At 49.6% G+C, this 27,640-nt stretch overlaps 1 protein-coding gene across 1 annotated transcript; it reads left to right on the forward strand.

The window, feature by feature from the left end:
• On the forward strand, positions 1-27,611 carry CTDSPL2 (CTD small phosphatase like 2). The gene is made up of 13 exons (XM_005521675.3): positions 1-55; positions 17,969-18,177; positions 19,717-19,855; positions 20,772-20,921; positions 21,373-21,585; positions 22,585-22,663; positions 22,925-23,036; positions 23,860-23,946; positions 24,681-24,743; positions 24,835-24,914; positions 26,533-26,659; positions 26,924-27,019; positions 27,467-27,611. The coding sequence occupies exons 2-13, from the start codon at positions 17,986-17,988 to the stop codon at positions 27,530-27,532; spliced, it is 1,404 nt and encodes a 467-aa protein (XP_005521732.1). The 5' UTR covers positions 1-55; positions 17,969-17,985; the 3' UTR covers positions 27,533-27,611.
• Positions 27,612-27,640: the final 29 nt, after the last annotated feature.

Here is a 27,640-nt window from a genome sequence, read left to right on the forward strand (position 1 = left end):
CCGGCCGCCCGCAGCGCGGCCCCGCGGCGCCGCTCCCCGGCCCCCGCTCCCTCAGGTGAGTGACGCGGCGGAGCCGCGCGCGTCCCAGCCCGGGATCAGGTGGGGGCGCGGGGTGGGCGCTCCGAGTGACCGGCGGGATGTCCCCTCGGGGCCTGCCCGCCGCGGGCCCGCCGCCCGCGGGCACACCGCGTCCGCCCCGCTCGCCCCCCGCTGCCGCCGCGGAGCCCCGGGAGAGTCCCGGCCGCAGCCCTGGCGGGCCGGCCCTGCCGCGGGGAGCGGCGGAGCGGTGTCACCCCGCCTGACACCCCCCGCCCGCCCCTCCAGGCCGAGGCCTGCGGCGGGTCCGCCCGGCCGGCCCGTCCCTCGCCCCGGGGCCGGGCCGGGGCCGCAGCGCTGCGGGCGCATCGCGGGCCGTGCCCGCGCGGGTCCCGCGCAGGACGCGCCTGTTGCTGCCGCTGTTGTCGCCGCCGGGGCGGCAGCGCCGGGCGCGCCTGTCACCGGCCCCGGGGCAGCGGGACGGGCACGGCCGGGGCGGCTGCCGGGCTCCGCGCTGCCCGGCCACGGCTCCCGGCGCCGGCTCCGGGGATGTCAGCGCGGCGGGGACCCCAACTTTGCCGCTGTCAGCAGTGGGGGCGGCGGCCGCGCCGGCACCGTGCGGGACCCCCGCCGGCCAGGGCCGCTATTGGCATTCCCGGTCCCTGCTGGGAACGCGGCGGAAGGAATTAGCGTGCTGCATACCACATTGATTATCTGCTCGCTCGGTGTTACTGGAGAGCACTGTACAAGCCTGTTGCTCAATTTTATGGTACTTAAGAGCGCTCGAGAGGACAGGTCTGGCTGTGTCTGTGTGGCTGTTTGGGTGAGCTCAAGCCTAGGTCTGTCCGGGGTACACCGTTCTCCGTGGCGACAGTTGTGATGCTTTTTCTGGTCCAAAGCCTGTTGTCTCTGGGAGGGATTTTCCATCGTATTCCAGGTGCTTACGGTGCACTTTCAAAAGTAATTTTGAGTTGGTCGTTATTGTCTTTACCTTTCTTGATATGCTTCCACTGTTAGAGGAGTCCGTGAAGAGGATCTCTAAGTATAACTATTACTCTGTTGCCTTGGGCAAGTGACAACCTCTTTTGCCGTTTCTCCCTGAGTAAAATGGGGATAATAATACCTTGGAGAGTTGTTACAAGAAGTAGTTAATGTTTGTAGAGGACTTAAAAGACCTAAGTGTTATTAATTAAGCCCCATGACACATTAAGGTAAGAGTTAGCGAGCCAGGTTTGCACATGGATGAACTGAGGCAGGAAGAGATTGTGATTTAGCCAGAGTAACGTCCTGGATCTGTGACAATAGCAGAAAACAAGTTGTAACTACTTCATGCTGTAGGCACAAGGGAACCGTTCTGGATAACAGATAAGATTCCAAGATTACTTGCCCCTCCCTCACCAATTTCAGGCTTTTCCCCTTTAGGAGGTTCTGCCCGTGTGACTTCCAGTTGACTGGATAGCTCCAAGGACACTTATGGCTTGCCCACTTGAAAGTGTTTCAGCAGTTTTCATAACGAGATATATGTTCTAGGATGCAAGCCAAATCCCGACTTAAATTCCATGAAACATTCTCGTCTTTTCCCCTGAAAACATCGTGTGGAACTTAGTTTTGATCCTGTTCCAGTCAGTGCAGTGTGCACTAAAGCTGACATTCCTGTTTCATCAAAGTTCTTTATTAGAGAAAAATTCCCCTGTCAGTCTGCCCTGGAGATTGGATGGGACAGTTGGATCGTTTTTCTAAGGATGTAAACATTCCACGTATGCTGGGGCCGTACGTGCGTTTCATAATTGAAAGGTGATTTTCCATCCCCAGCCTTGCACGACGAGTGCTGGTCAGTCCCTTCCAGGGTGGTGGTACCCCAGCACAAGGATGTGACACTGGCAGAGGCTCAGTAGCAAAAAGCAGTTTGAAAAACAGAAAAAGTTGTCTGAATTCAAAAGGAAGCTGAGTCTTCGCCTTCCCAAGTTTTTCCACACTGCGTTGGCTTTTCTTTGATCTCTTGTAATGCCATGAGGTTGACACCAACAGAAATCATGTTTTCAGGAGACTTTAGGAATCACATATGCTCTTTTGACAGATTTCTGAGCACATGTTTCATTCCTGTGCAAGAAACTTTTCCGCAGGTGTAAGTGGAAGAATAACTTGGAGCACTTTCACATCTTTGTAAAAGCCATTCTGAAAGTCAGGCTGAGCTGTTCTGGCAAGAACTTGCGAGAAAAGCTTGAGCAGGGGTGATGGCACAAGAGAAACTCCAGAGTTCCCTTCCTACCTCAGCCATTCTGGGAGTCTGTAAAAGCAGGATGCATGGTGTAGGACTGGAATTTGACAGAAATTTAACATTCCTGTGTATTTCTAGATATATGTGTGCTCTGAGAGGAGCTTGAGACTTTTTGCCCTTTTGGGACAGTACCTTGGGGTTCCAGAGCATCATCGTGATCATTTCAGGATCTCAGCTGAATATGTGACCACATAACCCCAAAACTGCCTTTTCCTAGTTATGTGTGTGCAGCTGTGCCCTGTCCAAACCCTGTCCAAGTTCAGCCTGCTCTCCCTAGGGAAGCAATTCTGATGTCTGATGGGTTTTAGACTTTGGTAATGTCAGTGCAGGACCACTAAGATTATCCCAGATTTAACAGCTGTCCCCTGGCACACACTCCCTCTGTGACTGCATCCTTGTTCCGTAATTCCTCGGGAGTATTCCTCTCCACAAGTGCCTTTCTCATCCATCACTGAGAGTAGATGGGATGTGATGATTCTTATTCCTCTGAGCCCAGAAAGTAAAGGACCAAATCTGAATGAAATCCCTTCGTTTGCTGGCCCCTGAATCACCGTCACCATCTCTTGTACGTTTTAAATAGGAGATTGGTTTTTGCCTGTTGTGTATGAGAAGTTCCTGGGGTGCTGCTTCCAGCTCTGGGGTTCCCAGCACAGGAGGGACTTGGACCTGTTGGGCTGAGTCCAGAGGAGAGCACCAAGGGGGATGGAGCAGCTCTGCTGTGGGGGCAGCCTGGCACAACTGGGGTTGTTCAGCCTGGAGAAGAGAAGCTTCAGGGTGATCTAATTGTGGCCTTCCAGGACCTGAAGGAGCCAACAGGAAAGATGGAGAGAAACCCTTTATCAAGGGTCTGGAGGGACAGGAGACAGGGAATGGCTTCCCAGCAGAGGGCAGGGATAGGTGGGACATTGGGAAGGAATTCCTGGCTGGCAGGGTGGGCAGCCCTGGCACAGGTGCCCAGAGCAGCTGGGGCTGTCCCTGGATCCGTGAAGTGTCCGAGGCCAGGCTGGACACTGGGGCTTGGAACAATCTGGGATAGTGGGAGGTGTCTCTGCCCTGGCAGGGGCTGGAACAGGATCAGCTTTAAGGTCCCTCCCAACCCAAACCATTCTACAGTTCTGTGGTTTGATGTTTGTACATCCCAATCTTCAGAAAATGCAAATACGCACCACAACTGCAGAGCTGATTAATCAAATACTGATGGGTTGTGATTTTCTGGGGGCAGAGCGTTCAAATGGAATCATTGCTGGGATCCTGGGAGGGAAGAGCAGGCTCTCAGCAGCTGGTTTAAGAGGAGCAGGATGTGGCAGTGCCAGCCCTCCCGAGAGCTCTGTCCCAGGGGAATTTCCCTGGAGTGCCACCGGAGCTGCAGTGAGGTGCAGCTCTTCCGATTGCTTCAGAGAAACTCAGGTTCACCCAGGTGCTTGAAAACCTATCTAACATGTTGTTTACATGTTGAGATGCCTAAATGGCCATTATTTAGTGTTCTAGAAAAATAAATATTTGACATTCACAGATGAAGACATTTTCAATAGCACTTGAAAAATTAAGTGGGAAATCATCCACATCTAAAGCAATCAACTCAGGGGTTGGGTTGGAGCTTCCCAGTTGGCAGTCCTAACTTTTTCTAAATAGATTACTTCCCAATCAGATCAGTTTCAGTAATTACTTTGATTAAGGTACTCTTAACTTCTTAAATGATAAGTTCTCTCATCATGTCTTGTGATCCAAGGAAAACCCTTATCAGGACAATCTGCTGTAAGAAAACAGGGAGTGGAGCATCAGCCTGCAGTGCACTTCCACCTCTGCCAGCTCTGCTCCATGTGGCATCTGAGGAGATACAGCCTCTGCTGCCTCAGTTTCCCTATCTGATGGGTCAGTGTTTGTGGTAATGCCAGGGGAAGGAAGAGTGCAGCTGCTGCTGGACAGGATTAACTCAGCAGTGCATTGATCTCTGTCCTATCGGGACAGTCAAAATACAGCTCCCCACGGGGGAAGTTTTCAGAGTCCAGCCCCATCAGCCAGATTTCTGTGCATCCTGCTGAAAATAACCCTGAAGCAAACATTTAGGAAGTGCCTGTGCTGCATTAGATCCAACAAGGATCCACTGCCCATCAAGTGATGCTTCTGCTGGAGTTACCTGGAAAAGAGATGATGGAAATAGAAGTTATCCCTAACAGTCTTAACCTGTCTGAATTCAGAATTCCCTTTGGGTGGCTGAGGAGTCTAGTTAGGATGCATGAAACACCTCTAGTTCTGTGCTCATAGTATTTAGTGTAGCAGTATAATTTTAAGTATAGTGCTGTCATGAAAATAAGTTTAACTAACAGGAGCTGTTAACTCCACAGCATCTGGAAAGTAAGCTGTGGATACTTACTTTAAGGAGCACAATTACAAAAAATCCTACTAGTCATTGCCAATATTCCAAGTGTAAGTGGGAGAAAAGAATCTAGGAGTCTAAAGCATTTGGATTAGAACTTACCTGTAAATTAATTACCTTATATGTATAAACAAGAGTGTTGTTAGCAGCAGAATAGGGCCAGGGAGGTGATGCTGCAGGGCACATTAGCATCCTCAAAGCCTCACGGGGACAGGAGGGATCCTGTCCTTATTTAGGCTGTGTTTGAGAATAGCCAATTTAAGTTAATAAAGTCACAGGAACTCTGATCAAATCATAGCAGTTGTTCTGAGCAGTTTGGCCTGTGCTGCACCAATTCAGTCTAAATCATAACTCAGTTTAGCCTAGGCCATTCTAACCTGTGATTGCTTTGATTTAGGCTGTACTTGAGGAGGTGCTAATTAGAGGAAGGGAGGGAGCTCAGTGTAAGGCTGAGGCTGTACCCCAGGGGTACAGCAGCACCTGCTGAATGGGGAGCCCCATGCAGGGTGCTGTGCCTGCCCCTGCCCTCCTGGGCTGCCTGGGGAGCAGCAGCATCCCTCCTTCCCTTTTCCAACACTGCTGTAGGCCTGGGAAAGCTGTGGGTTAGACCCAGCCTAGCACAGGTCTCCTTAGTCTAGGCAGAGGCCAGGGCTGCTCTGCTCAGCACAGAGGGGAGCAGTGCTGGAGCCAGGCCCAGCACAGCTCTGAGCTTCTTTCCCTGGGCTGGGATTTGGCTTCACCTGCTGTAGTTCCCTCCAGGCTTGCCCTTCTCTGCTTTCCATCCAGTCACTGCTGTGCTTGGAGAGTGCCCTGCTCCAGGAAGGAGAGCTCACCTGGCTCCAGGTGACAGCTGGGGGCTGTCCTTTGTCCTTGTTTCATCCTCCAGTGCCCCTTCCAGAGGATGTAACCCCACCTGAGACCTTCTCTGTCCTCCCCATCCTGGGAGCTTCTCTCGTTTTACCCTCCCGGGGGAGCTCGTTTAGGTGCAGGAGGTTTCTTGTCATCTGGAGCAATGCTCCGGGCTGGGGATGCCTGGTACCCAATTCCAGTCCATCACCTGGGAGAGAGGGAAATCTGCAGGTGAGGGCTGAGCTCCTGGTCCTGGCACTGTGGGCTGGATGTGCCCCAGGCTCTGGGAGCAGCTGGGAAATGATGGACAGTGGTCAGGAGTTCAGAAAGGAAAAGAGAATAAGGGACAGCTCCTTATTCACTCTATGGACAACATTCTGTGTTGGGGCTTGCCAAAGCAAGTGTGAACTGAAGGTTTAGGGTTTGCTTTCAGAGGGGGGAAACTGTATAAAAAGTAAAGGAAGTGTTTAATAAATAGCAGGAATATTTACAAGAATGTTCAAGGTACTTGCAGGCATTGTGAATGTGGGATTTAACTACAGTATGTTTGATTGAATTACCTACTTCAGTTTGTCTGACACCTTGAGCTGGTGTCAAGACCAAGCAGCTGTAGTTAAATCAGTTTAAATACAATTGACAAAGCTTGTTTATTTTGCTTATCAGGCCAGAAATTATTAAGATTACAGGAGAAAATAAAGTTAGTGTAATCTTGATGTTTTTATGTTCTTAAAAATAAGGATTTGGAAGAAACTTTGGAGGACTTCATTGTAGCTAAAATAATATTCCTAAACAACGGTAATTACTGGGTTTAGAGTCCTTTACTTTTGTGCTGCTTAGGGACTGGGAAGCTCATTGGTACTTTTAAGAGAAAGGTCTTTGGGAGCTCAGTTGGAAAAATGGACTGCAGAGTTTCAGGTTCAGGTGAAGAGGTGTCAGGCTTGGTTCTTAGGTGTAATTACCCTGTTGGACTTATTTGAAGATAATTCTCCTTTGATAGTAGATTGGTTTGTTATATACCTGATATAAGATTTGATAATGTTCCATCTCAAAGATTAATAGTTAATGTAGAAATGTCCGAAGTCAATTAACATAATAGGGTTCCAAACCATAAAATAGCTGAAGATTAGAAAGTAAACATTTGTCATTGGTGGTATGTGCTTTCCAGATGAGCAAGTCGTTTGGAGAGTGTTTGTGTGCTGTGTCTGAGCTGGATGGATTTGTGTTCCCTGCTGCCTGGGGCTGTGAGCTGGGAGTGTGGAGCTGCTCCTGTGCTGTTCTGGCAGTTCCAGAGGCTCACTGCCCACAGATGGCTCGTGCTGCTCAGGACCACGGGGGTAAAGGCTTGTTTGTTCCTGTGCTGGTTTGTTTTTGGTTGTGCACTCAAGTGCCTGTGCTGATAAATCCCCGCTGCCCACCGTGCTGGTAAACCCCTTGGGAGAGCAGGCAGGGACAAACCAGGGTGAAAAGGCTGTAAAAGAGGGTTCAAAGCCCCCAGTTGGCATCCACAGGATAGCACTGAGAAACTGTGCATTTTCTATGGGTCAGAATGAGGCTTTTCCATGTGCTGCTCAGCTCTGCTCCTTCCCTGTGGCTGCACAGACAAACCCCTGCTCCTGCCCTGAGCTCTGCAATAGATGCTTGCTCAAGCTCAGGTGGCTGGGCTTTGCTTATCCTCTGTGTTCCAAGAGAATTAAAAAAACCACTAATTTCTGTTTTATAACACACGTGATACCAAAAGGATGAAGCAAGGAATTTCTCCCTACTTTAATGTGCCGGTTTTTAAATATTCCAGAGGTGGGCTAGGCGAGGAAGCAAGGTGGAATGTGCCTGGATAAGGGGTAAGGACTTCAATTTGTTATTTAACTCAGATCTCCTCAGTAGCTGGAAAAATTCCCCAAATTCTAATGTAGCTGCTTTGTAATGCGATGAAGTAACCACTGTCAAGACTTGTGTTGCTTTGGAAGGTGGCTTGGTGCTTTCCTCATCACGGGAGTTCCTGATGGAGAGGCCAGGCTCACTCCTCGTTCTGGGGAACGACTGGAAACAAATCCAGCAGCCGTGGAAGCTCCCAGGCGATCCCAGCACTTCTTGCTCTCGCTGATTCCTCTGCTTGAGGAGCCCTCAACCCAGGTTTTGAGGCTGTGTGGAGGTCAGGGCACTCCCCAGGCAGAGTTCCTGCTGCAGCCCCCTTTCCCCAGCTCAGAGTCCCTCGGACAGAAACGTCCCAGAGCAAGGCACGAGCCAGGCAGCATCTCCTGGCCCAGCAGAGCGATCCCCCGGCTGTTGGCAGAGCCACATCTGCCACAAAGTTATTTCAGTACATGCTGCACATTTCAGAGTGACAGAGATACATTAGACCAACCTGCAGGTGATGATCTTGTGAAAGAAATAAGAGAAATTCAGGGTGCAATGGACTGGAAATATTGCAGTGTGAGTGCAGGGCAGTTTTACCCTACAAAATTTCTATTGTCATTGGTAGCTTGTGCTTATTAATACTTTGTATTATTGGAATATTGAGCAGAAACTGCCTATAACTTTCCATTGAGTAGGCAACAAGGCTTATTGGTTTTGGTTTTTTTCTTGTGGATTTTTCACCCAAAATAAAACAGGGGGGGAAAAAGAGAATGAAAATAAAATGTATAAAATAGCCTCGTTGTGATGGAATCAGATGGGTCTCTGAAATTCGCTTCAGGCAGGTTTTGGACACTGGATAAGTTTCAAGTTCATCGTGTCTCAATATTATGTTTTAAGGGTAAAAACTTAGTATCACTCACAAATGAGTACAGATGTTAAACCTTTACAACTTTTTTTCATGTTTTAACTCCGGTACATGCACAAATTAATCTGAGATTTGCAATTTTGTAAGAATTAACAGGATGGGCTGTGAAAGAGTCAGGATTAATTCAGCTTGAATTCATAAGGGAAAATGTTTCATTTAAACTTTTTCTGGACACTGAGTAATACAAATCCTAACTGTGCTGGACTTCTCCCCATTTTTAGCAAATGATTTTTTATTTTAAATCAGGGAAGCCAGGTGTGAGGAGAACATGAAGGCAGCCCTGTGCAGAGGGGAGAGCGGAGCTTCCCCTCTTGGGGAGGGTTCTGAAGGGATACAGTGCACCAAGGAAAGTGTTCACAATGAGAATCATGTTATCACTGAAAGAGTCTTTATCCTGCAATAAAAATAGTCTGCTATTTTTAAGGCCAAAGGAGCAGCCAGAAGCCTTATCTATCCCTTTAAAAGACAGCAACCTGACAAGGTCCTGTGGGATGCACGACTGTGCCTGTGATCCCCCGGGAGGATTCGGGTGAAGAGCAGCAGGATTAGGGTTTCTGCTGAAGTTAAGCAAAAGGCAGCTCTGTTGCTGTGCAGACCTTGCAGAAATTCCTGGATTCTCCTCGCGAACACAGGAGTTACTCCATGGCTTCCACACTCCAACACAGACTTACTTGGGTTTATTAATCCTCTTGTTTCTGGTTTGTTTGTTTTTGATTGGAAAGGTAACTAATATGGGCGAGCTGAAGAACAGGTAACTCCTCAGGATTGTTTTCTAGTCAGACAGCATCCCAGAAGATCTGCTCAGGAAGTGTTTGCAACCTGGCTGTGCCACGGGCTGTGACAGAGGGACTTGGCTTCCATAAATAGGCTCGGTGTGTGCCTGGCAGTATGGATTAAATGTCCAGAGAGCCTGAGGACAGCTGCTCCCTCCCAGAATCCCAACAGGAGCAGTGCTGCTTCTGTGGAATCTGTTCCTGCTCCTCCCAAACTCCAGCTCTGCAGACTTTCCTTTCCCAGGCTCTCAGGAGCCCCACAAGATCTGAAGGTGGCTGATGTGAAGTTGTCACCTTGGCAGCCCCCAGGTTGTGAACAGGTTCTGATTTCTGCAGCAGGCTTTGGGCTCCTGCTCTGAGCTTTGCTGTCCCGTGGCTGCCCCAACTCCCCAAGCTTCCCCCTTGCTTAGTGTGACACAAACTGGAAAGCCTGAATTAATTACCAGCGTGTACCCTCAGTGCAAAGAGAAAAATATCTTGGCTGGGAGGGAATAAACTTTCAGTTCCAAACGCATTTGGTATAATCAAAACAAAGCCTCACTAGCAAAGCAATGGCAAAACAGAAATATGATGGCTGGAGCAGAAAAATAAAGGAACAAAAGATCTGTTTTGTAAAAAGATCTTGTGAAAAGCTGCCGTTCTTCTTTGGGAAAATCCTTCTAAGGATGTGTTTGCTTTAGGGGAGATACTCAAACTTGGGGAGAGCAGAAGTGAGCACAGGGTAGATGTCCTGAGGGATCAGGGTTTGAACAGGGCGACTGAAGACCCAGGATTTCAAGCAGGATTTTATTTCAGATGGAAATGATTTAGTGCCCTGGAAGGTGGGGAGGAGCAGAAAACTGGCTTTCAGTGAAACAGGGGGAATTTAGCGGTGCCTTTGACAGTTGTAATTCTTTACTGTTGTTTTGGTGGAACTTGTGGTTGCTTTATACATTTATCCAGATTTCATAACCCAGGACCAACATCTGAATAGTACATATTGGGTGATTTGCTATTTTAATAAATCAGTGCCTTTTTATTTTGTGTCCACCTACCCCAGAGTGGCTTCACTTCCAGACTGCTTTGAGTCAGGGTCTCCTGGTTTATTGCTGTCTCAGTTCTGCAGTGGCAGAAAAACACACCTAAAGATTGGAGAAGAGTGACAAGTAGTGCAGTACCTTAGAAAATGTGAAATACATCTGCTGGAGTGACATGAAATGGCTGTCATTTTCTGGAGAAGGAGAATAAGTTGGTTAAAAAAGGCCAAGAGTTGTTGAAGGGGAAGAGTCTCAACATCTTGAGCTGGCAAAGAGTGTTTCCTTGGGGTGTGAGCAGTGCTTTGGGGCTGGGCTGGGTGAAGGCTTTGCCTCACCCTGTGTTGGTGGGGACCCACAGGGCTGTGTCCTGCCAGCGAGTCCCTCCCGTGTGGCTGGGGCTGTGTGACACCAGCTCAGGGTGTGTGACACCAGCACAGGCTGTGTGACACCAGCACACGGTTCTGTGACACCAGCACAGGGTGTGTGACACCAGCACAGGCTGTGTGACACCAGCACAGGCTCTGTGACACCAGCACAGGCTGTGTGACACCAGCACAGGCTGTGTGACACCAGCACAGGGTGTGTGACACCAGCACAGGCTGTGTGACACCAGCACAGGGTGTGTGACACCAGCACAGGCTGTGTGACACCAGCACAGGCTGTGTGACACCAGCACAGGGTGTGTGACACCAGCACAGGCTGTGTGACACCAGCACAGGCTGTGTGACACCAGCACACGGTTCTGTGACACCAGCACAGGGTGTGTGACACCAGCACAGGGTGTGTGACACCAGCACAGGCTCTGTGACACCAGCACAGGCTGTGTGACACCAGCACAGGGTGTGTGACACCAGCACAGGCTGTGTGACACCAGCACAGGCTCTGTGACACCAGCACAGGGTGTGTGACACCAGCACACGGTTCTGTGACACCAGCACAGGGTGTGTGACACCAGCACAGGGTGTGTGACACCAGCACAGGCTGTGTGACACCAGCACAGGGTGTGTGACACCAGCACAGGCTGTGTGACACCAGCACAGGCTGTGTGACACCAGCACAGGCTGTGTGACACCAGCACAGGGTGTGTGACACCAGCACACGGTTCTGTGACACCAGCACAGGCTGTGTGACACCAGCACAGGCTGTGTGACACCAGCACACGGTTCTGTGACACCAGCCCGGGTTCAGTGTCCCCTGCAAACATCCCGAGCACGGTGTGAGTGGCTTCCAGCCGGCTCTGGGAGCACATCTCCTCCTGGGCATGTTTCCCCACCCTGAGCTCTGGGTCCCATCCCAGCTGTGACACTGCTGACCCCTGTGCTGTGGCTGGGTGTGAAGCTGAACAGAGTATCTGCTCCTGGTTCCTGTGCTGTGGCTGGGTGTGAAGCTGAACAGAGTATCTGCTCCTGGTTCCTGTGCTGTGGCTGGGTGTGAAGCTGAACAGAGTATCTGCTCCTGGTTCCTGTGCTGTGGCTCTGCCCCGTGCTGCAGCAGTGGCTGAAGGAATCACACTCATCCTCTCTGCAGGGGTGTTGTGCCCCTGGGGACAGTGACCCTGCTGCTCCATTCCAAACCCCTCCGGTGTCACCGCTGCTACACCTGGGGACAGCTCTCGGCTCTGGGCACTCTCCACCTCTGATCACACCGTGCCTTGATGCTCTTGCTCTAAAGTGAAGAAATGTTAAAAAATAATTTATTCTTTTGGCTTTGTGTAAAAAATGTTTCAAGAAAAGCCCCAGATCAGTACAAGAAGTTTTTCACCTCCTGTGTTGCTGTCACCAAAGTCACACTCTGGACATGTTCCAGCAGTGTGAATCTCTGGAGCTCCTGTGGTGTGGAGGTTTGGGATAGATTGATTTCTGTGCTGGCAGTTCTGTGCTATTCCTGAGTGCCAAACTGAACGGAGAAACTGTTCAACACTATAGTTTTGAACCTTTTTGTCACTTACCTCTTCCTATTGTTCTTCACCATTGTTCTTTTAACCATCTTCAACCTTTTCCTGTATCGGAAAGCCCTAAACCCTGTAATTAGATGTGCCTCACCTAATTCTCCTTTTAATACTTTGGGGGCAAGTAGAGAAAACAGCAGTGTCATATGTGGTGGGAAATAAACCATCCCTAAGTGCAGATTCCATGGAGGTGTGCTCTCACTTTGAAATATGAGTCATTCACAGGAATTTCTTTCCTGTAACTACAGTGTACCTGTGCCATGGGATAACAACAGTATTGTCATGCTAGGGAGCCTGACACTTGGTGTGTGTGAACTCAGGAAAATGGAATTTATTGCAGCCATAGCTCCTTCAGCTGCTGCTTTTTAACAGCTCTTGCGTTTTATTTTCCTGTCCCACAAATTAGTGATTGGATATTACTTTTAGTCCTTCTTTGCCATGTAATTCTCTCTTGAGGAACAAGGTTTTTCCTTTTTCCCCCCAACTCTTTCTGGGTTTATTTTAAGTGTAGAAGTAATTGAAGGGAGAAGGGTTTTGGGAGTTGATTTCCCAGAGCAAAACTCTCTGGCACTGGAGGTGGCAGTGGCAGCCCGGGCTCAGTCCCTGGTGACCTGGATGTGCCGTCAGGGATGGCACGTGCTGGGGAAATCCAAATCCTGCAGCTCTGAGCAAGGAAATGCTCCATCGTGTTCAGACTTGATTCTTTTCACTGTGTTAAGTTTTGTAGCCTGGTTCAGGAAAGAATCACAACTACAATTCAATAAACACTCCCCTGCCAACTGGATCCAGTGCTAGGAAAGCAAGCTCCTGTCTCTGAGAGGATTGTAGGTACCTGTTGCTAAGTCCATTAAAGGTATTTATAACCCCAGGCTTGATACCCAGGGTGTGCAGTGAGCCAAAGGAGCCCCTGGCAGTGCTGCACGGAGGAGCTGAGCGTTTCCCTGCTGGATAAATATGTGCTCACCATTGACAGATAGTAAATTGGTTTATCTTCGGTCTGACTGATATTTGTTTCAGTTCTGGAAAAATCAGGCAACTTACACTATAGCAAATTTGAAGTAATATTTTCATTCCCACACTGGAATTTCACTTGTGTCAGGGGTCGGGCTGTGCTCCCAGAGAACGGGGATGGGAGGAGAGGGAACAGCCTCAGGCTGGGCCAGGGAAGGCTCAGGATGGATATTAAGGAAAATTTCTTTACTGGGAGTTCTCCAGGTGCTGGTGGAGTCCCCATCCCTGGAGGATGTGGCACTTGGGGACGTGGTCAGTGTGGCCTGGCAGTGCTGGGGAGGGTTGGTCTCGGTGCTGCCCCTGGTCTCCTCCGAGCTGAGCTGTTCCATGACATCACTGGTGGCTCCTGGAGGTCACAGAGCACGGCTGGGCCAGCCTGTTCCGTGTGCCACATCCTCAGCCTGGCCCCACACACACTGCCACCTCGCCACTGCCTGAGCCCTGAGCTCCACCAGCGTGAGTGCTCCGGCAGCACAGCCCCGGGACTCCCTGCTGTGTCCTGTCACCCTGACACTGTGTCCTGTCACCCTGACACTGTGTCCTGTCACCCTGACACTGTCCTGTCACCCTGACACTGTGTCCTGTCACCCTGACACTGTCCTGTCACCCTGACACTGTCCTGTCACCCTCACACTGTGTCCTGTCACCCTCACACTGTCCTGTCATCCTGACACTGTGTCCTGTCACCCTGACACTGTCCTGTCACCCTCACACTGTCCTGTCACCCTCACACTGTCCTGTCACCCTGACACTGTCCTGTCATCCTGACACTGTCCTGTCACCCTCACACTGTGTCCTGTCACCCTGACACTGTGTCCTGTCACCCTGACACTGTCCTGTCACCCTGACACTGTGTCCTGTCACCCTCACACTGTCCTGTCACCCTCACACTGTCCTGTCACCCTCACACTGTGTCCTGTCACCCTGACACTGTCCTGTCACCCTGACACTGTCCTGTCACCCTGACACTGTCCTGTCACCCTGACACTGTGTCCTGTCACCCTCACACTGTGTCCTGTCACCCTCACACTGTCCTGTCACCCTCACACTGTGTCCTGTCACCCTCACACTGTGTCCTGTCACCCTCACACTGTCCTGTCACCCTCACACTGTCCTGTCACCCTCACACTGTGTCCTGTCACCCTGACACTGTCCTGTCACCCTGACACTGTCCTGTCACCCTGACACTGTGTCCTGTCACCCTGACACTGTCCTGTCACCCTCACACTGTCCTGTCACCCTCACACTGTCCTGTCACCCTCACACTGTGTCCTGTCACCCTGACACTGTCCTGTCACCCTCACACTGTCCTGTCACCCTCACACTGTCCTGTCACCCTGACACTGTCCTGTCACCCTCACACTGTCCTGTCACCCTCACACTGTCCTGTCACCCTCACACTGTGTCCTGTCACCCTGACACTGTCCTGTCACCCTGACACTGTGTCCTGTCACCCTCACACTGTCCTGTCACCCTCACACTGTCCTGTCACCCTGACACTGTGTCCTGTCACCCTGACACTGTCCTGTCACCCTCACACTGTCCTGTCACCCTCACACTGTCCTGTCACCCTGACACTGTCCTGTCACCCTGACACTGTGTCCTGTCACCCTCACACTGTCCTGTCACCCTGACACTGTCCTGTCACCCTCACACTGTGTCCTGCCACCCTGACACTGTCCTGTCACCCTGACACTGTGTCCTGTCACCCTGACACTGTCCTGTCACCCTGACACTGTGTCCTGTCACCCTGACACTGTCCTGTCACCCTGACACTGTCCTGTCACCCTCACACTGTCCTGTCACCCTGACACTGTCCTGTCACCCTGACACTGTCCTGTCACCCTCACACTGTGTCCTGTCACCCTGACACTGTCCTGTCACCCTCACACTGTGTCCTGTCACCCTCACACTGTCCTGTCACCCTCACACTGTGTCCTGTCACCCTGACACTGTCCTGTCACCCTCACACTGTGTCCTGTCACCCTGACACTGTCCTGTCACCCTCACACTGTGTCCTGTCACCCTCACACTGTCCTGTCACCCTGACACTGTCCTGTCACCCTGACACTGTGTCCTGTCACCCTGACACTGTGTCCTGTCACCCTGACACTGTCCTGTCACCCTGACACTGTCCTGTCACCCTCACACTGTGTCCTGTCACCCTGACACTGTGTCCTGTCACCCTGACACTGTCCTGTCACCCTGACACTGTGTCCTGTCACCCTCACACTGTGTCCTGTCACCCTGACACTGTGTCCTGTCACCCTGACACTGTGTCCTGTCACTCTGACACTGTCCTGTCACCCTCACACTGTGTCCTGTCACCCTGACACTGTGTCCTGTCACCCTGACACTGTCCTGTCACCCTCACACTGTGTCCTGTCACCCTCACACTGTGTCCTGTCACCCTGACACTGTGTCCTGTCACCCTGACACTGTGTCCTGTCACTCTGACACTGTCCTGTCACCCTCACACTGTGTCCTGTCACCCTGACACTGTGTCCTGTCACCCTGACACTGTCCTGTCACCCTCACACTGTCCTGTCACCCTCACACTGTCCTGTCACCCTGACACTGTCCTGTCACCCTCACACTGTGTCCTGTCACCCTGACACTGTGTCCTGTCACCCTCACACTGTCCTGTCACCCTCACACTGTGTCCTGTCACCCTGACACTGTCCTGTCACCCTCACACTGTCCTGTCACCCTCACACTGTGTCCTGTCACCCTCACACTGTCCTGTCACCCTCACACTGTGTCCTGTCACCCTCACACTGTGTCCTGTCCAGCTGTCCAGAGCCCAGTGTGTGATGCCCAGCTGTGTCACTCGCTGACTCTGCTGCATCGCTCACATGCCCTCTGGGAACCCCTTACAAACTGATCTGATGGTATAAAAATGGAGGGATTTTCCCTGTTAGCTCAGTGATCTCCTCGGGTCTCTGAGGAGGAGACAGGATCTGGAGTGAGGAGGACTCGGGTGTTGGAGTGTGTCCAGACAAGGGCAACAGAGCTGGGGAGGGGTCTGAAATATAAATCCTGTGAGGGGGGCTGAGGGAGCTGGGAAGGGGCTGGAGAATTCCTGAGGGAGCTGGGAAGGGGCTGGAGAATTCCTGAGGGAGCTGGGAAGGGGCTGGAGAATCCCTGAGGGAGCTGGGAAGGGGCTGGAGAATTCCTGAGGGAGCTGGGAAGGGGCTGGAGAATTCCTGAGGGAGCTGGGAAGGGGCTCAGGCTGGAGCAAAGGAGGCTCAGGGGGAATTTCTGGCTCTGCACAAGTCCCTGGCAGGAGGGGACAGCCGGGGGGATTTGGGCTCTGCTCCCAGGGACAGGGACAGGAGGAGAGGGAACGGCCTCAGGCTGGGCCAGGGGAGGCTCAGGGTGGATATTGGGAATATTTCATCATGGAAAGGGCTGTCCAGCCGTGGCCCAGCTGCCCAGGGCAGCGCTGGGGAGCTCTAACAGCCCTGGGGATGTGGCTCCTGGGGATGTGGGTGCCTTGCAGTGCTGGGGCAGCTGGACTGAACTTCCTCCTGTTGCTGCATTGACCACTGGGGGAAATGCTGAGCACGGACCTGTGGAAAATGACCCCCCGTGTTTGCTGGCAGTTACAGTGAATATTCCATGTAGTAATTCTGTGTAACATCATGTTTCACCCTTGGCAATAGCCAGGGAGAACTTTCCTTGCTGAGCCTGACAGCAGTGTCAGTGCTCGGGTCATTCCTCGTTAGCTGCAGCACCTTTGTGTGAGACTGAGATTTACCTGGGAACAAACACGGCTGTGGAACAGGTTTTGGACTGGCTTTCAAAAATATTATCAGTATTTCCCTGTCTGTGACTCATCCCAGTGCCACCTTTGCCTTCTCCTAAACAACGTACCTGTTGTGACATTACTTACATGGTGAATGTTGCAGATTGTTTATTCTGTCTCTGCAGCAATGGGATCCACACTAAATGGACTCCAGAAAGGCAGGTACTGATTCCTGTAGTGGTAACCATACTATTTTTCTTTTAAAACCTGTTTTTCGTCATAATTTCAGCTAGGAAAGGAAAATTATTTTCTTTCCAGTATTTCTGTGCGTTACACCTCAGGTGGACTTCCTGCTACTTCATTTTTCTGCTCCTGATCCATCATAAGAATGATTTTAAGCACGAGAAGTCCCCTTCGAACCCACCCAGCTCCAGGCAGCTGCAGAGGGCACATCCCCAGCCCAGAGAGCAGTGACACTGAGGCTGGGGAGTGACAGTACCAGCAGCCCGCTTGGAGGCTGCAGATAAATGGGATGCATTCCCTGGAATGGCCTCTCACTCTGCTTTAATAAACACTGCCCTTGAGTGTTCCAAGGTCTGATGTGGTTCCCAAAGCCCGCTGTATCGAAGCTCAGATTGGGTTCCTTTGCAGAGCTGCTCTCTGCTCACCCTCTCTGAGTGCACAAGCTCACCGTTCCTGCTGCGAGCACTTGGCAGGAATTTCGATTTATGCCTCATCTCAAGTGTAATGTGGAGACTTGCAGTGAAGTATTTTGAGGAGCAGAGAGAGGAAAGAACTTCCTGGGTCACAGAGTCCAGTCATTTGGGGGTGCAGACACCCCACAATCAATCCTTTCATTGAGGCGGTTGACACCCTCCTGGCTGACGAGGTGTGACTGTTCACACCTTGGACTCCATGACCTGAGCAGGTTGGTTTTCCCTCGGTGCCCCAAGTGGAGGGTTGTGCCAGGCTCAGGGATGTGGATCCATGGATCCATGGCCAGAGTCCATGTGTTTGTGCCTCTGGCAGCGGGCTGCTCTGGCTGAGGAAGCTGCTCCGTGCGTCGGCAGCACCACCAGCGTTATGTAATTCTTCAGATTCAGGAGCTGAACGCGTTTCCTCAACGGAGGATTCCTGGTTTTTCCTTCCACAGCTTTCCATGTGGTACCCATGAAGATGAGGCTGAGGACACGGAAAGCTTCCCAGCAGTCCAACCAGCTCCACACGCAGCGGGCGCTGCGGGCCAAGCGGAAACACTCGGAGGTGGAGGAGCCCTTACCTGGCGGCGGGGGAAAACCACCCAAAAATGAGACAGGCCTCTTGTCCTCGATCAAAAAGTTCATTAAAGGAAGCACACCCAAGGTACGCCGGCTGCAGGCCCCTGCTTTGCTTTCAAGTGGGTCATGATCACTTCAAATTTGATTGAAAAGCAGTTCTGTTAAGAATTAATTGTGTGGTGGGAGCAAAACGTAAAGAGTTGGAAGGCAACAAGAGCCTGTGAGCTGTGTCAGGTAAAGCAGACTCTGAAACCTTCAGGAGTCAATTGCAGGCCGACAAATCACAGGCTTTATTACCTGGTGTTTCCTTGTGAAAATGTCAAATAAATTCAGCACATTCTTCATTTCTATTTTAAGGATTCCTTGAATCCAGATTCAAGGAATTACCAGTGCTAACAACTTAGAAAAGCCAGTCTGTAAGCATTAATTTCTTGACTATTTCTGGCAATTTTATTCAAAATTGTTTAGGAGTCATTTAATCAATGAAGGTCAAACCTCACAAATCCAAGTGCCATGGAATTGATGCAGCTGCTCAGGGATTCCTGCAGTGAGCAGTGCCCTGCTTGGAGCATGACATCCACATCTTGTCGGGGAAAAACACAAAATCTCACACCCTGGTGCAGCTAGAAAGCTGAGCTTTACTGACCTGCACATGTCAACACCTGTTGTATGTGCTGCAGGGACTTCTGAGGCTGAAAAATACACACACACCCGTATAAATATACATATACACATATATATATATATGTATGTATGTATGTATGTATGTATAAATATATATATACATACATACATATGTATATGTGTGTGTGTATATATATATACACATACATATATATAAACTTTGGTAGGCTGAATGTAACCTTGCAATTACTTCAAAAACTGGCTTTTTTTCTCTAGATGGAGGCCAGTTAAAAACCCCACATCATCCATCCCAGCCCTCAGACACTGCCATTATGTAACTGCAGATTGGAAAGAAGAGTATCCAAGAAGTCATAACTCATTTGCAGTGTATTCCAGATCAGCTACATAAAAATCTGATAAAATTTCAACACTTTACCGACTTGTCATAGGTGTTTTGGGGGAAGAGGGTAAGAAACCTGTCATAAATGTGTGCCTGCACAAAGAGCCATGCACAGAAGATGTGCAAAACTGTTTGGTTCTGTCTCATTCCCATGAGTGCTGCAGTCACTTATTTCCAGGTAAGGAGAATCCTTGGATTTTTCACAGCTCAGTTTTGCCCTGTACTGTTTTGGATTGTCACACTGGATATTGTTGGGCAGTTCACCTCCTGTGCATTTAACAGGCAGAGAAATCAAGGTAATTTTAGTAGCTTTGTCTCTGCATTTCCCAGCCTCTGCAGCACTGGAATATTTATAGATTGGCTGTAAAGACAAGTTTTCTACTCCAGCAGCTCTGTGTGCAGTTTTCATTCCCCATTGCTTGGGTTAAACTCATGTGAAATCCCAGCTGGCCAGACACTTGTTGCACGTTCTGCATCTGAAGCGGAGCAGTAAAGGGACCTTTGGTGAACTTTCTACTGGAGATAACATTCTCTGGTCTGTTCCATGGAAAAAGAGGCACTGCTCAGTACGTTTCTTTTTTCCCTCTTTTCTATTTTAAGGAAGAAAGAGAAAATCCCACCAAGAGGAGTCGGATTGAGCGGGATATCGATAACAACTTGATCACCTCCACGCCCCAGACGGGAGAGAAGCCCAACAAACAGCTGTCGCGAGTGCGGCGGAAAAGTCAGATGAACGGAGGTTGGCAAATGCTCACACTGTGCACAGCAGGGCAGGGAGAGTTCCCTGGTCTCCCAGCTGTGCCCTGATCCAGGCTGATCTGCAGTGGGGGAGCTTCCTGGGCTTCTGGCAGGGCAAAACAGGATTTCCAGGGGTGGGAGCAACACTTCCATCACCCCCCAGACACATCCACAGTTGGGACCAGCAGCAGCTGCTTTGGAACTTACTTAACTTTTTTTTTTTTAATTTTAATTATTATTCTAAAAGTCCCATAATAATTTGATTTAGCTCTTCTCCCATTTTCTCACAAATAAAAGGGAAACCTTTTAGACCCCCCAACTCTTGAGGTTTGTGGAAGTAAGCAGGTGTCCTTAGATGCTGAAAGCACTTGTCAAACACATTCTGTCAGAGTTGTGAGGCGGGGATTTGAGCTGTGGGATGTACATACCTGCCCTAACATTCAGAGATCACCCTTGTTACGTGTCAGGTGTGTAATCTGGATATTCATTTAATTCTGTCCTTTGTTATCAGTGATAGCAGCTGACAGTTCTTTCCCTTCCGAGCTGTTTGTGCCTGTGTGTGTGGAGAGGAGCAAACGCCGGGCTCTGCAGCAGCTGGAGGCTCAGCCAGGGAGTTCTGACCTTTCTCCTGCCTCCCTCTAGTGGAGTCCTGGCACTGGCAGCTCCGGGGCTGCCTCCCACCAAATCCCTGCCAGGATTCCCACCTCTGCTGTTTGTGTGAGCAGGGGCTGCTGCCTCATGTGGGTGCTGAGAATGCACATTTTGGGTTTTTGCTGGTAGGAAGTTGCTGGTTCTCATGGCCCCAGCTGAGCCACGAACAAGAGTGCACCCCTAGAGTGCAAATGCTGACCATAAAGGAACAGAGGCAACTGAAGCCCAGCTGGGTGGTGTTCAAACTTGTATTTTTTCTTTTCCAGAAGCTGGAAGTTATGAGATGACGAACCAACACGTAAAGCAAAATGGAAAATTGGAAGATAACCCTACCACAGGCAGCCCCCCACGAACAACGTTACTGGGAACCATATTTTCTCCTGTTTTCAATTTTTTTTCACCAGCAAATAAAAATGGTGAGTATTATTCAAAAAGCCAATAGTCTTAAGTGATAGATAGTGAAGGTGATAGATTTTTGTATGAAATAGCTGCTTTGAGTGACAGTACACTTTTTATTCTGGTTTACAAACCAAGAGTTACTGCTGCCAGGCAAAAAAGCTCCTCAATTCTTGGATGGGTTGATGGATAATGAAGGAAATTGAAAAGCATTCAAACATTTCTTTCATGGTGTGTATTTAGTGGTGCACCTTTCAGTAAACAAAATAAGGAGAAGGAAAAAATCCCAAGGGGTTACATTCCTTGTCCCAAACATGTTTTAAAGTCATTGTCATGGTCTTTGGTTTGGTTCTTGTTTTTGTGGCACGGATCAGTGCAGATATCTTGAATTCTCTGATGCTTTGTGTGTGAGTGAGCGTGACAGCAGGGAGCTCGGCCCAGGGGTAAGGAGTGTTTGCAAATGTCCCCCAGGAACATCGGGCTCCGACTCTCCGGGCCAGGCTGTGGAAGCTGAGGAGATTGTGAAGCAGCTGGACATGGAGCAGGTGGACGAGATCACCACGAGCACGGCCACCTCCACCAACGGCGCCGCCTTCCCCGGGCAGGCCCTGCAGCTCCGGGCTGTCAACAACGGCCTGGGCGACACCGAGGAGCCGGGGGACCGCGACCTGCCCCCGCTCACGGGTAAGGGACAGGGCCAGGGGTGTGCCACGGGGCAGGGATGGGGCTCTGGGAACTCCTGTGCCACCTCCCCTTGGCTGAGGGACAGGGCCAGTGCCATGGGGCAGGGACAGTGCCATGGGGCACTCCTGTGCCACCTCCCCTTGGCCGAGGGACAGGGCCAGGGGTGTGCCACAGGGCAGGGATGGGGCTCTGCGCACTCCTGTGCCACCTCCCCTTGGCTGAGGGACAGGGCCAGTGCCATGGGGCAGGGACAGTGCCATGGGGCACTCCTGTGCCACCTCCCCTTGGCTGAGGGACAGGGACAGTGCTCCCAGAGGGTCCAGCACCTCATCAGGGACTCCTGTGCCACCTCCCCTTGGGGTGTGCAAACAGTGTTAATTCTGATTTTTATGGTTGGTGGACACATCTGGTTTATGCAGCAAAGACAGTTTTGGCAGGGTTTATCTATTCCTGGTGTAACTCAGCTGGCCTCTTAACACTTCTTCCCATGGAAGCAGAGATTCCAGAGGAAAGGAATTATTATTAACACTGAACTTGCACACTCTGGACTTGCTGATCTCCAGTGAGAAATTGGCTACATTTTGATGTCTTGCATTAGAACCACATGGTAACTGAGAATCTGAGAATCACACAGGTCCTACGTTCATTTTCCACAATTTCTTCAGAAGACAGCATCTTTATTTTTTTGACAAAAACCGTAGCCATAAAATTCAGCCTCTGTGTGCATGGGCAGCATCAAATCCTTGGCTAAGCCCTCCCCAGACCCTGCAGGCTCCGGAGGTGAGCAGCTTTTCAGGAGGGGGTGAATGTGACCCCTGAGCAGAGGGGCTGCTCTGGGTGCAGGAGCCCCTGGCAGGGGAGGTGGGGCTGGAGGGACAGTTTGTTCTCCTCCCTCGTGTGTCAAGTGCAAATTGCCACTTTAAAGAACTGCACTAATAAGACCAGCTCTCGTGGTTTTTTGTTTTATTTTTTGTTTTGGTCATTTTCGTTGAATTTCAGCACCAGTATCTCCAGACAGTGGCTACTCATCAGCTCATGCAGAAGCCACCTATGAAGAGGACTGGGAAGTCTTTGATCCGTAAGTGCCGGTGTTTCTACTGGAAATAGTAAATTAATTGTTTGGGGTATTGAATTAAGATACTTCTATTTAAATTAGATCATTTTCATGTTACAATAAAAGCTCTTACAAAAAAAAAATGTATCTGCTCATGTGGGGTTTATTTCAATTTAAAACACTTCTTGTGCCTTAAATATTTCAAATATTGAGTTGCAACATTGCACGTTGAACACTGCAGTTCAATAATGTACATTTTTACAGTAAAATCTGTGTTCTTTTCAGATACTATTTCATCAAACATGTCCCCCCACTAACAGAAGAGCAGCTGAACAGGAAGCCAGCTCTCCCACTGAAAACCAGAAGCACACCAGAGTTCTCATTAGTTCTAGACTTGGTAAATATCTTTATAAACACAAACCAAAGCAGGGGGATGGAGCATTTCCCTTATTTTCTTCGTTGTGGAAATCAGTTGTGCTTGCTTTAAACAAAGACTGTTGAATGTTGCATAATTTTAGTTAAAAATAGTTGAAAAAGAATTAATTGTGGTAGGAATAGAATGTGAGCTCCATTTGTTAAATACTTGCACCCTGCTTATAAAAAAGAAAAAGCATTTCAGTTTTAACATCTAAAACAGTGATCTGTCCCCATAAAGCTTCCCTAAATCCAGAGTGGGAAAAATGAGGTGGAATAAAGAGGAGAATTCAGTTATGAGTCTCTCAGCAAGATTGATGAAAAATTAAACTTTGACTTTTTTTAGAACTTTCTTAGAGGGCACAAATCTAATTTGTGAAATAATCCTATGAAATGTATTTGTCTTGGTGGTGATTTGCTTCAGTGTCTCTGTTTTGAAAGGTGTTTCAGACCCTGTTAATGTGTGATTTTTTGAGCAGCATCAGTTGGGCCTGTGATCGTAGGAATGGGTTCATTATTCACACTGAAAGATAGAGGCTGGAACTGAATGAGACAAGAGCCTACAAAATAAAATATCTCCTTATGACTACACCCCCAGCACACAGTTTTAGTGACAATTTTAAAAAAAATTACAAGAATAATGAAATGTTTAATTCATCCTAAGAATTTTCTTCAATCTTGACAGCACTTGCACAAAAGCACATCTTCCATTCTAAATAAACCTGCTTTAAAATAAACATAAAATGCAGAAACTACTTCTATTTTCCACATTGTTTTTTCACACTCTTTATGTAACTTTTCTCTAGGATGAAACATTAGTGCACTGTAGTCTAAATGAATTAGAAGATGCTGCACTCACTTTTCCAGTTCTTTTTCAAGATGTCATTTACCAGGTAAATAGAAAAACAGAAACTTTTTTCTTCTGCTTTGTGGGAATCCTTGCTGTGTGTGGTTGTTCCCAGCTCGTTTGAAGAGAGAGGAGCAGCAGCCTGGCATTTTACACCTGTCTGGTGGTAAACTGCAGGTGTCAGATCTGGCAGGAAATTTTGTGTTCACTTGAAATGTTCCCCTTTGCAGCTCCTCCCCGCGAGCCCAAATCCTTTACTGGAGTCAGAGAGGCAGAGCCCTCCTGGCTGGGGCCTCCTGGGGCTCCACAGCTCCTCACAGGGAATGGTTTCTCTGTGGCTGCAGCTCTGGGCTGGTGGTGCTGGAGTTTATGGAAATAGAGAAACAACTGAAGCCTTTTCCTGAATCACTTCTGACACCCCCAGGCTCAGGCACTTGGTGGTGGTTATTGAGAAAAGGATTTAGTTCTTGTATCTGGGGCTGGAGCTGGTGCTGCCCTGTGTGAGAGTCGAGTCAGGGTGTTCAGTCCAAGCAACCAGTTCCATTTTCCATTTAGAGATTGCCCAACTTCTGTGTTTTACTAAATTGTTTTCTAATTCCATCCCGTTTGCCAGTAGATGTGTTAAGGCTGATGCTCCTGTGCTCCTGCTCCCCTCTGAGCTGCTGGAATTCTGGTGTCTCTGGGGTTTCTGGTGCTCATTTTGAGCTGCTGTGCACCATGAGGGACGTGGTGGGGTGGCTGGAGGGCTGGGAGTGTTGCTGAAGCCCCTCTCTGCTGCAGGTGTATGTGCGGCTAAGGCCGTTCTTCCGAGAGTTCCTGGAGCGGATGTCTCAGATTTATGAGGTAAAACTGTCAGAAATCACCTTCAAATTCCCTGTTTGAAATTCTGTCTGCTTGTACCTCCAGTGGTGACTTTTTCCCCTCCAATCCCCAGATCATTCTGTTCACTGCTTCTAAGAAGGTGTATGCAGACAAGTTGTTGAACATCCTGGACCCCAAGAAGCAGCTGGTCAGGTAAAGCAGAGCAGTGGGGTGAGCAGTGGGGTGGGGTGGGACCTGCTCCTCCCTGCAGAGTCTCCCTGGCTCATCCCTTGGGCTTTGCCTGGGCCAGGAGAGGGACAACAATGGACTGAAGTGATGGAGTTGGTGCCTTGTGATAAAATAACCCCAGGCCAAAAGCTGTCCCTGTTCAGTCTCTGGCTCATGGGAAACGACCTCTTGGGGATCAAAAATGGGCTTTGGAATACACACTGCAAATAAAGGAAATGAAATGAGTACCTGATTACTTTTAAACTGTTCAAACTTGAGTTATTATAAATTCTGATTTGTGTAGCTTTCCCAATCAGCGTGCTTTTAATTCTCATTCAATCTCAAAGTCATTTGTCTGTTGGTTTTGTATTAGAGCTGGTTTGGATTTTCATTTCTCAGTGCTGAGCTTTGTTGGGAAATGCTTGGCTTTCCCAGTTCCTTAAGGCAGAAGGAAATTCTAGGGCTGAGATTCTGTCCCTGTCACCTGGCAGGGGGACTGTACCTGGCAGTGCTGACCCAGAGTGATCCCTGCTGTGTGGGGTGTCCCAGGCCAGGGAAGCCGTCCCCGGTGGTGGCAGAGCAGGTGACACCCGGAGGATGGTGCCCAGGGGGACAGAGTGGGGGGCTCTGGTGTCAAAGCCTCCTCCAGACACGTGTGCCAGCGCTCAGGACTGGCTGCTGTGTGTTGGGACAGGCGAGAGGCGATGGCACAAGCAGCCAGGCAGGCTCTGGAACCTGCAGAGCTGTCCCTGTGCTGCCTGGCTCTGCCTGGGGCTGCCGTGGCCCCAGCTCTGCCACCAGCCCCAGGTGCCTGTCAGGCCCCACACGTGTGACTCACGCTCTAAATATAAATGCAGCAGCTCATTTCCCTCCATGGCAACGTTGGGAGCTCAGCTCCTGCATGGAATTAGGCACACTGTGTACAGCTTCTGAGCACTCCATTTAAACATCCAGGCAGCCTGCAGTGGGGCTGGGCAGCCCCAAATCTGCCAGCTCCATAATTCTGTGGATACACCGTGAAATGGGAGTTTTATTGCTGCTGCTTTCTCAGTCAGAGGCATTTTAGTCGATCCATCCATTTCTTCTGTCATAAATTACACGGGAGCAGGCTAATGGGAAGGGAAGGAGTTGCTGGGATGTTTTGGCCCCGAGGCTTTTTTTTGAGATGTAATAAGGGAAACAGGTTAATTGGCAGCAGAGGTGTAACAAGAGAGGAAACATTTCTTGTGACACTTGGTGTCCTGGCACGAGGTGGCACAGGGAGACCCTGTTCTGTCAGGGCTGGGATGGAATAAAGGGATAAAAAATCCCAATAAACCAGCTCTGTGCAGCGCCTGGGGCTTGGCAGATCCTTGGGGTGTTCTGGGTCCCTTTGTCAGCCTGTCTGTGAAAGGGGTCAGGAAGAAGAGCCTGAACAAATACAAGCGCCCACCCCAGAGCTGCAAAATCACCTGAATGGGGCATTTTACCAGTAAAAAGCTTTAAAGAGAACAGAGAAAGGGTGCAGTTCTCTAACAGGAGATCAGAAGAGAACAAAGTGGATAATGCTTGGCAAAGCTCTGTGTCCCTGGTCTCACTGATGAGTGCTTTCCTTTAATGCCAGGCATCGACTCTTCCGTGAGCACTGTGTGTGTGTACAAGGGAACTACATCAAGGATTTAAACATCCTGGGCAGAGACCTCTCCAAAACCATCATCATCGACAATTCACCGCAAGCCTTTGCTTACCAGGTGAGGGGCTGGCCAGGAGCCACCTCAGGGGGGCAAAACTTCCTGAGGGGGACAGGGAACCCCACACTTGGATTTCACTTCTTACGGAAGTCTGGGGCTCTGTACTGAAGTTTGCAAACAACACTGTGGGAAAAATACTCAGGGATCTGTAACTTGGAAACATTTTTTCCCCCAATGCTATTTTACAAGTCATATTTGTAGATAAATTACATATATATTGTGTTTTGATAATTTTTTAATTTTTTTTTCATATTTTAACTTCAGCTTTCCAATGGAATTCCTATAGAAAGCTGGTTCATGGATAAAAATGATAATGAGCTCCTAAAGTTGATTCCATTTCTGGAGAAACTCGTAGAGCTGGTAAGTGTTTGCTTTCTTGGCTTTTCCCGAAACTGTCAGTGAGATCCTTTAATATTTTCACCTATTGTTAAGGATTTCTGAGTCACTGAGGCTGGTGAAGATCCAGGGACGTGTTCACACAGCAAAAGGGGACTTGTCACTGCTGACTGTGCTGTACAGGCAGGGCTGTGGGGTTGTGACATCAGTGCTAAGGAAATGGGGAATCTCTGAGCGTTTTTGAGGTGCCCCAGTGCCGGTTGCTGGCTGTGCTGTGTGTCCTTGTCCCGAAAAGGCCAATAAATCACTCCTGAGCTGCTGTGGATGCTATGGAGTTGTTTCTCTAAGTCTGGAATGGCAGAACTCGTGGCTTGTATTTGTTCTGTTGAAAGAGGGGTGGTGTTGGAGGAGCCCTGCTGCAGGGGGCTTCTGGCTGTGTTAATTCTCCTAAACCTGCCCTTTCCCCCACAGAACGAAGACGTCCGGCCTCACATCAGAGACAGATTTCGCTTGCATGATTTGCTACCCCCCGATTAAAGCCTTTGCTCTCACTGCCGAGGGGAGGAAATGCAGGACCCTGTTGGACTAATACAAAACATTGCCATTACTGTTGAAATTTTGCATTTTTGTACCCCGTCTTGCTTT

The sequence above is a fragment of the Pseudopodoces humilis genome, chromosome 16, assembly GCF_049639895.1.
Source record: "Pseudopodoces humilis isolate 2021_Gansu_Grassland_sample_001 chromosome 16, ASM4963989v1, whole genome shotgun sequence".
NCBI lineage: Eukaryota > Metazoa > Chordata > Aves > Passeriformes > Paridae > Pseudopodoces > Pseudopodoces humilis.